Source organism: Alligator sinensis, unplaced genomic scaffold (genome assembly GCF_000455745.1).
Source record: "Alligator sinensis unplaced genomic scaffold, ASM45574v1 scaffold1509_1, whole genome shotgun sequence".
NCBI classification, from domain to species: domain Eukaryota; kingdom Metazoa; phylum Chordata; order Crocodylia; family Alligatoridae; genus Alligator; species Alligator sinensis.
In genome coordinates this window covers 162,004-171,933 of record NW_005842711.1, presented here as the reverse complement: position 1 = coordinate 171,933, position 9,930 = coordinate 162,004, and the positions used below count along the sequence as shown (strand labels likewise).

General features: G+C 50.3%; 1 protein-coding gene across 7 annotated transcripts in view; it reads right to left on the bottom strand.

Annotated features, from left to right (window-relative positions):
* Positions 1 to 9,930, bottom strand: part of WIZ (widely interspaced zinc finger motifs) — a 106,918-nt gene that overhangs the window by 45,043 nt on the left and 51,945 nt on the right. For 6 of the 7 annotated variants that reach the window (XM_025216182.1, XM_025216177.1, XM_025216179.1 and 3 more), the window contains one exon: positions 235 to 295. The exons of the other annotated variant lie outside the window; for it this stretch is intronic. In XM_025216182.1, the coding sequence (XP_025071967.1) occupies positions 235 to 295 (61 nt within the window). The remainder of the gene's footprint in view (positions 1 to 234; positions 296 to 9,930) is intronic. 7 annotated transcript variants of the gene reach the window in all.

Sequence of the window (9,930 nt, the reverse complement as noted above, 5' to 3'; positions counted from 1 at the left end):
TAGGGAAAGGATGTCCTGCAAAGTCCTCTGTAGTCATGTTTTCATGGGATGCATGCCCTACAGGGCAGCAGCAGGGCCTGGATGCAGGGGTGGCAAGTTTACTGTGCAGACAAGGCCTTTGACTAGAGGGGGAGGAAGGAGGCTGTACTCTGAACCCGACCAGGCCAGACACTGTGGGCAAAATGGACCTGCCCATAGCATGGGCAATACCAGGCTCCGACCTTCAGCACTTACCAGAGGTCGTTCCTGTGGGCTGTGGTCGGGACAGCACCGCAGAGGGCTGGGCCAGGCTCGTCTGCAAGAGACAGAAGGAAAGTGCCACAGTCAGTGCTGGGGCCGGGCTCCTCGATGGCAATGTGCACAAGCCTCATTCGCGTTGGGAAGCTTTCCCAGCACCCCCCTCCCCTTCCTGCAGCTGGGTTGGGATTACTGCAGGATTTCCAACCCATACTTAAGAGGGTTTAATCCTGTGCACCAGCGACTCGACGCATAATCGTTCCTGCAGCTAAGCAGTTTAGCGTGAAATCGCACAGGCCTCCTTGCCTGGCTACCCCTTCACCTTTCCTCCAGAGAGATGCCCAGCATAGGTCAGGAGCCAAGGAACCTGGCATGGTTGCAAGAACCTCCCCACATAGGAGCAATCTCCCTTGGGGCACAAGGGGACGGGAGCTGTGAGGACTTTGTTTACTTGGGGCATCTCATACCATCAGGATGATCCGACCTGCTCTTGGCCTGCAGATGTGTGGCAGGGCTGCTGCACTGTGGCGAGGGCCACTTCCCATCTGCATGACCTGAGCCCAGTTTCAAGACAAAGGCCTGGCTTGTGGCCTGGGCAGTGCCACAGGATGATGCATTGTTGGTCAAGCAGCATGGAGGCACATCAACCCTCTGCCAGACCATGGCAGGCAGCACTGGATGAGGGCACTGGAAACAGGATCTGAAGCATGCCCCATGCTGTGCTTCTGGGGGCTCATAATCTGCTTCCCCAGACCTTGCTGACAACCCCTCCATGCCCTGCAGCTACAGATAGCACCTCCGCTCCCGAAATGGGACCCTCACCACAAACAGAAGTGCAACTATGACAGCACAGTGCAGTGGAAAGGCTGACAGTGGCAGTCAGAGGGAACTCCAAATCACAGAATATTCAGGTTGGCAGGGACCTCTGAGGATCACATCTAGTCCAACCCCTGCTCAAAGCAAGATCCTCCCTATCCAAACTATCCCACATAAGTCCTTGTCTAACCTATTCCTAAACCTACACAACAACCCCGTCACACAATTAGAAGGGCCATTGCCCAAAGACACTAAGAGCCCTCAAACCTGCCCCAAGTAAAGCAGGAGAATGAGGGCTGGATGTGTCCTGGTGCTGCAAGGCTTATTAAATGCACTCAAGATACCCCAGATAGAGGCCACATTCCCCTGCTACACAGAAAGGCAAAACCCATGGTTTGCACCAGTTTGCCCATGGGGTAAAATTTATTCCTGACCCAAATGTGGCAACGGGTCTGACACTGAGTGGAGAGGCAAGACTGTCTAGCCAGGAATCTCTGCATTTAAGTCCCAGCAGGAGCACTGGCACAGCACAGTCACAATCCCCAGCACTGCTGAGAAAAGTGAAAAGCCCTGACACGTGTAGCAACAGGAGGGGAAAAAATTCCTTCCTGGCCCCACGCGGCTACCCAGAAAGCCCAGAAGCCTGGGAAAACCAAACACCCTCCACTATGCGCTGCAACCTGGGGACTGTGAAGGACTCCATACATCACATGCCCCTTGAACAAAAGAGCCTTCAAGAAAACAAGGGGGCCTCGTAAAACGGCCTCTGCTTCTGGTGTTGTTCACTACAGCATGTGAAAGTTATGTGATCACAAATGCACACACCCTCTCCTACGTCCCTGTGTGCTATTCTCTCTTCCCAGGTGAAGAGTACAGACACTGAGTGATATGCTCAAAGCCACACAAAGTCTGTGGCAGATGAGGAAACTACTAGGGCTGCCGGAGGTGTAGGGTAGAGCCCAACCCATGGCACTGTCCTTCCATGTCCCGAATACCATCACCACACTAGTAAGACTAGCTCCCTTTCCTGAGGGCCTCTCACCATTGGCCCCATGCCTACAAACTCAGGGGCTGTCAAGAGGAGGGCCTCAGCTGATCTGACCTATCAAACCAGGGTAGGCCTAAATCAAGGTGTTGCTTAAAGCAATGGCAGCAGCTGCAGCAGCCTGTCTACCCTAGGGCCCTCAACACAGTTCCACCAGTGCCAGCAAGCCAGGCTTAGCAACAGAGAGGTGGTTTTAAAAAGTCAGTAGCACTAGCGCAGCATGGCTGGGCCCCTCTGAGCTAGATCACATAAGCACTGAGTGCCCAGGGGCCAGACGGGCTTCAATCCCCAGTATTGAAACCTGTGCAGCACACTACCCACAGGACCCCATGATAGTTCAGACTGCCCACCCAGGCTGCACTCACACCTCCCGGCATAGCACCACCTTAGGGAGTCCGAACCTGCACAACTGCCAGGCTCCAGGGACTGCTGTGAACGCTATGGGAGAGCTGCCAGGTGGGGGCATTCCCAGGGGCAAAAGTGTGAGCCCCTCATGCGCAGGCTCTGCCAGCCAAAGCTCACCTCAAGCATAGAGGGCATGGGGACGCTGAGCAGCAGCTCATTGAAGCCAGGCATCCTGTGCAGTGTCAGGCACCCTGCCAGGCAGCCACGCTCCATGCCTGTCAAACAGCAGAGGTCCCTTGGGCCTCATCACAGGAAACAAGCACCTCACAACCCTGCTTCAGCGGTCATCACCTTGGGCCGCAGACTTCTCAGCAGTGAGAGCCAGCTCTGAGCTAGGAAACCAGCTGTGCTTTTGGGCCAGCCAAATGCAAAACAGCAGCGTGAGCTCTCTGTGGGGCCAGTGTGGCTGATGGGGTTGCCCTCACTGGGCTACATGGTCACAGGACTGTTCACAGAGCTACAAGAGTGCAGCTAACCAGGGGAATAGATGAGGCAGAACTGATCATACAAGGGAGCTGGGCTGGCATGAATGAGAGATACTTTAATATTTAGCCCTAAAGCCAAGTTACAGAATGAGTGAGGGAATGGGATGCTGCCAGGACTGGCAGAGACACGACGAGCTCCTGGGGAATGTGGCTCAGCTCTTTGACGCACTCTGCACCCTTGATGGTATCATAACTCCTCCTTCCCCTCCTATGGACCTAGACAAAGTGCACTGCCCAGCCTCAGGCTTGCAGGTCTGAAGGACCTGGCATTTGTCTCACGAGCTGATGATTCAATTGACTGTGCTGCGAAATCAAATGAATGGAAGCCCCCCTGCAAAGGTAGGACCTGGAACAGGAGCCAAAAGCATGGACAGGATGCTCATGTGGTAAGCACTGGGGAAACTGCCTGAAGCCCAGGTAATCTGGGGCTCCCATATCCTCTGGGCAGCTGTCAAAACCTCAGCTGACACAGCATTCTGCCTGAGATTTAGTAACATCTGCCAGAGAAGGCCAGACTCCAACTCTGCTCACACCAATATAATTCCAAAGCAGGTCCCAGGATGGTTACTGAGAGTGCCCTGGTTTTTCCCCGCTTTGTGAGCAGAACCTGGCCTGAAAATGTGGCAGCAAAGGAGGACTGCTTCCAGGCTCCAGGGGCCCATTAGGTGTTAGACTCTTTCCTGGACAGGAATGACGAGGTTGCAATGTCAAGATGCTGAGGTCATGGCAGGTGGCAGCGTTCGTTCAGGAACCATAGTCACCACCAAGCCTGGCCTGGAGTGCTTGAGGGAGGGGAGAGAAGCTGCAGCCTTTTATATTTAATGCTCCAAAAATGTTAGCTTTCATAGGCTTCCAGAAGTCCTAGGAGATGGGGGCTCAGGAGCAAGGTGCGGCAGGACAAGGAGCAGAGAGCATAGGCAGGCGAGGAGGACAGCGACAGAGGTGGTTTCCAGGAGCTCTTTTGTTCTCGGTAGCTCCAGCATGACTCCTATTTTTAGCAACTGTCTCCTTTGGAGGAAAACATGCTGTGATTTATCTTCCTCCTGATGAGCACGTAGCTGCACTGCCTGCAAATCCTGGTTTCTTGGAAACAGCCAGAGATGAGAGAGTTGAATGCTTTGGCCTTCACAGGCTCAGATTTACCCACTATGGTAATCCAGTAATAATTTCTTCTCTGTACCTCTGGACAGCGGCAAGGATTATTCTGGGACAATCTGAGAGCAGACGTTATGAGCTCTGCTCCACAACAGCAGAAACTCTTGTGTTCAAGCAGCTGGAACACCTGAGAGGCAGAACACCGGTGCTGGCCTCTGTCACTCTGCCTCATTGCCTGAAACATGTTAATGTGCCTGGGATGCAGAGATGCTTTCAAAATCAACATCCCATGTAAGCTCACAACAAATTGGCTGCCAAAACTCAGCTTGGCAGGACAAACTTTCTCCGAGGAGCCATCACCTGGGAGACAGACACTCTGAGGGGGGTGGACTTACCTGCCAAGCTTCAAGGTCAGGAAACCAAGAAACACCAGCTGAAAGATCTGCAGCTCATCAAGAAAAGCCACTACATTCTGGACCACAGTAAATAAAAGTGACCTGAATACTGAAGAGGCATTGGTAACGCATCACAGGCATGCAGCTTCAGTTTAGCTGCTAACCTACCCTCAAGGAGAGAACCCCACATGGAGAATCATTCACACACATCTCCTGGGAAAGAGGAAGTCTGTAGAGCAAGGGGTGAAAGGGCAGTGGGGCCTGTGAAATATTCAGCACGAGCTACTACCCTAGCACCAGAGCCTCCGATTTATTTTGGAAGGTGCTTGCTACAGAGCTGTTTAGCTGTGAAGGGGATACACCATCTCCAACAACACAATTCCTCTGCAGAATCCGAGAGCAGAGGAAAAGTTCTGCAAAAAAGAAGGAAAAAAAAGAAAAAAGGACACCAGTCTCCTCAGAAAGCATGTGCTAATTACAGAGGCCTCTCTAGAGAGCACAGTGGGTACAAGTATAAGGAAAAGCTCTTAAATGGATTTTGGGACAAAGAAAGTGCATTGGTGCATAAAACTCGCTGTTCTTACTGTATTGACCCAGAGACACTACACAGCGCAGCGAGCTGGAACTCAGAACTTCCACCGGAAGGGAAATGTTGATGGGCTCCGCTTTGATTTCATTCCAGAGCAAAGATATTCTGGAACACTTCTCACTAGATGGAATTTCCGAATAAAAAAAGGGTTCTGGAGAATTTTCCAGTCATAATTTTGAAATGTTGCTTTGAATTTTGTTGGACATTCCTACCTTAGTTTCCAACATGTCAGTAATAAAAACACCAGCAGATGATGCAGTTTCTGTTCTACAACAAGCTTGATCTGCCAAGGCCAAGTATGTCAAAGTCCTTTACGGGGACCACCCATGCCAAAAGAAGCGTACTATGCACTCTCAGTGCCACGTCACAATAGCAGTTGATAGTGTCTCCTGCCCACGCTGCCACAGGTTGGCTTGGCATTTCATTAGTTCAGAAATAAAACCAAGTTTTGGTATTTTAACAAATCTGTCCTATGACATGCAATACAAATAGCCCTGCATAACACGTGGCACTGCTATGTGTCGTGAAATACACGCGCAACTATAAAAATGAAAATGCCCATCAAATAAAATACAAATTATGTTTAAACATTTTTAAATGAAATTTTTGTTCCATAGCACGTTTTCCACCTGGGGAATCTCTATTAAATCTGGTTTTGAAAGGCCTTATTCTGACAAATCTGCTGCTGTTTTGATTAAAGCTTTCTAACCTTTGCTAGCCAGGAGTTGTTTAGGATGGTCAAAGGCGGAGTAAAGGATTGGAGTTTAGGACAGAAAATTTAAGTTAGATATTAGGAAAATTATTTTCTAAACAGTGGAGGCTTATCCACAACAGAATGGTTTCTCCAAGGGGCTCGGTGAAATGTGTTACTCGAGGCAGCTGAAACTGGATTGGCAAAGCTCAGGAGGAAAGTATACGGGACAAAGTATACGGGACAAATCTTCACCAGCCAGGGAAGGGAACAGACCAATGATGTTCTATAGCTATTCCCTCCCTAACCTCTACGAGCCTTACACTCAGAGTTGCACTGCTGTATCTCTGAGTGACTCCTGCCCAGGGAACCCAACAATGAACACACTGCCTGCTGAGAGGTTTCTGAGTCTTCAGAGGTGTGTAAGATAAATTCAGGCACAGAAAAGACAAATATGACGACTCAGCAGCCCCACAAAAGCACAGAGAAACCCATACAGGAAGAACAGTGCCTGACCATTCTAGGCACGGACTTAGCAGAGAGGCAAGGCACTGTCCTGTCTTCTCAGCAAGGGAAGATGCAGCCCAACATGATTTAGCAGGATTGGAATTCAAAACGAAATTATTTGCAGGCAGTTAACCTAGGGCACTTCATTTGAGCCAAGGTACTGGCTTGTAATGATGTCCTCTGATGTCATTACATCATGGGAACCAGCCTGGAGAGCTCCGACAGGACAGTCCACCTTTTGGAGAACAATCAGTGACTGAGTCGAGCAGAGCAACATGTCAACCCAGGAGTAGGCTGTCTGCTAGACAAAGTGTGTGCGCCAGCCCACAGGCCCTCGCTGTGTCCCAATGATGTGAACATCACTTTAGCCACCACAAAACCCACTGCTGCTTTTGCAAGCCAGAGAGCCATATTACACTGATCACGCTTTCTTGGGTGTCCATCTGACCCCCAGTTCCATGGTATCTGCTCACCATATAACCTTTAAATGTCTTTGTCCTCAATGCCCTCTGGATATGGGGGAAGATAAACTGTCCTTTTTATTGAGGGGAGCAGAGAAGCTGAGGCACTTCCAAGGTATGCAGGGAGTCTGGCAGAGCAGGGGTTTAAATCCAGATCACCCAGCGTGCAAGCTAGTGACCAAAAACCTGCGCCCTCCAGCAGGAGAATGCTAGGCAGATAATAGTTCCTCCTGCATACTAAAGATATTGCCAAAGGGATGGAACACCAGCCAGGCCCTGCACTAAATGAGGAAGATGTCTAGTGAAGCAACTGATTTACTGAGAAGCGGCTGACAGAGAGCAAACGCTAGGTGAGCAGAGAAACCCGCAGACAATTGTTTGTGCAGTCATAAAGGCAGCAGCCAGATCTGTCTGCAACAACAATCACATCCACAGAGCTCCATGGGGAATCAGTGCTGCGGTGTCGGGCTGGGCTCGTGCTGGAAGTGCAAATGACGGCATTTAGCACCAAGCCTGCTGTCAGCGCTCAGGAAGAAGACTGATCTCGGCTATGACCCGGTCAGGTACTCCCTGGGTTCTCACACAGGCCCCTTGCTTTGGGTTGCATTCATGTCGGATCCCCTGGGCTGAGCACGGGCAATGGAACACCAACAAACCCCACAGGTTACTGGAAGTGCTCTTGGCGTGTCAGGTGGTGGCCATTGGTCTCCTGGCCCAGCAAACCTAAACGGCATTCAACTTTCACCACAACACTGAGGCAAGGGTGTCACAGTTCTACTACGTGGAGTCCCATCATCCAGCCCTGGTATTGCCCCTGAGTCTGGAGCTGATCCACACATCACACACCATGCATACCAGCACAGCTCCATGTGCCAGGGTCAGAATAATAGCCACAAATGGTGCTTGGCTCTAGCACATGGCACCACTACCCCCTCCTTCAGGACATGCACCAATCATGGTGCCCGTCCTCAGTCTGGGACCCATGCTGCATTTGGCACTTCCCTCCCTGCCCTTCCCACTCCCCCCACAACTAGCTGCTCCAGAGCAGGTGCTGCATGACCTCTTGACAGTCCTGGACCAGCTGGTGTGGGCACTATGTGTAGTCCGCCTCTCGGACTGGCCTTGCATAGGCACCATGTGTGATACAGTCCTGGACTGGCCAGACCGAGTGCCGTGTGCCTGGATCTGGCATGTAGGAGGTCTGTGGGCCTGAACCAGGCCATGTGGCTGGGCCCACACCATTCATCTGGCCCATAGACTGGCCCCACACTGCTTATGCGGCCTGTGGGGCCAGACAAGTTTGATACTCCTGACTAGGGGGAAACAGGTAAAGGCACCAAGAGGTTAAAGCTAATACTTACAAGAACTTCTGCTAGTTTTATGTTCCCAGTCTGGAATACCAGAACTTGAGCCTTTTGGCTGGGAACAGCTGGAATCAGCAAGGCAAACAGGGGGAACAGAAAGGGACCGGTCAGGCCCCAGCTTTCTTTACTTCCGCACTGAGATTAGTAGATTCTCCAAAATTTGAACCTAAATAAATTCTTCAAGAAGGACAGGGAACAAAATTTAGATTTCACTTCTAATTGGATGCTACTGCCCATTGGGCTGCCATTAGCTCTTCCTTCTGGAAAAGGAAAAGGCCTAGACCTCAGCCCTTGCAGTAACTGATGCTATGGCATCTCCGACACACAAAGTGATGGTATGAGCCTCAAACTCTGGGCAAAACTTGGGTTTGGGCAAATTAAGTTCTTCCCAGCTGCACTTCTTTCCCCACATGGCCAGACGATGCAGTTAGATGCTGTACTCCTCTTGCACTTCCTGTCCTAAAAGCTGCTGAAATAGCTGCTGCACTCAACTTGAGGGATGGTTGCATTTTGGTACCAGGTGAAGGGATTCAATCCAGGCTCTCACACTGACAGCCAATATTGTGGCCAAAGAGCCTGCAGTTAGCAGGACTGTTAAACCCCCAACCACAACTCCACACTCCTCAACAGCAAGATTAGCAAAAGCTGAGCTCATCATCAAGTTGCGCAAGCTTGCCAAGGCCATACTGAAACAAGATTAGCGAAAGCTGAGCTTATCAACTAATTGCACAAGCTTGCCAAGGCCTTGTTGAAACTTTGCAATGACTAAGGTTAAAGTAAAAACGTTAATCCTCTAGTCAGGTAGAAACAGATGTAACAAGACGTCACCATGTTTGGGCATGAGTGAAGCATAACTAGGGTCTTAAACCAGTAGGCATAGGGAAATTATCATAAAGCATGATTATGCATTAGATTAGCTAAGTAAAACTAATAAAAAGGTAAGGGCAGTCAGACATCTTCAAGACAGCCGAGGTGACATGCTATCCTATGGAGCCTGGTGGCTCAATGCTCCTTGGATAACACATCTGCTTCGCAAGGTAACTCGTCCACTGCTTGTTAGTAAATTGTGTTCTTTCTTAATAAACGCGTTTTACAGAGCGAAATTCTGGTCTCTCCTTGCATGTCTCGGCACTGACCATGCCTTAAACACAACTGTTCAGGCAACATCACCAAGATACTCAAACCTTCCCATGAGCAGAAAACAGCGGTGTATTCCACCCCTCCTCTCAACCCACACACTCACTTAGCTGCTGCTGGCCAAGGCAAGCATGTTTTGGTGGTACTGCTGAATTCAAAAGAACAGGCATGCAGGACACAACTGCCAAACAAAGTATTCGGATAAAGGAGGAGTTTTTGCTTTTTTCTCTGGAAGCAGCAAGGCTTGGGTTGGGGTAATCTTTCTTTTGAGTCTGATTGTGAATAAGGCCCTGGTCAGGCCCAATTTTCTGGTCATCTGCAAATGGAAGCAACAGTGGTTGGTCTCCACTGTTCAGAGCAGATTGCCAAGAATAGCAAACGTAACCTGGGAAGCTCCTGAGGTCAAAGTGAGAGGTCTATGAAAAAGGGAGTTCTTCTGTGGTAGAGGAGGTTTTCAAACCCCTCCTCCTGGCATCATTTCAAGTCACGCCTGGGTTCAGCTTCGTCCCAGTGCCAATTCCAGGGACTGAACAAGCATCTGACATTTGGGTTTGCAGGGCTGGTGCCACCCCGTACTTCTGGCTCTCCCTGGGCCAGGTCACTCACTCTTTGGAGGGAACTCTCTAAGTAGCAGAGATTATGGGAGAGCCCCAAGTCATTGGCCCCCAACCTCTGCCCTCAATGATGTTTCTGTAACAGTTTT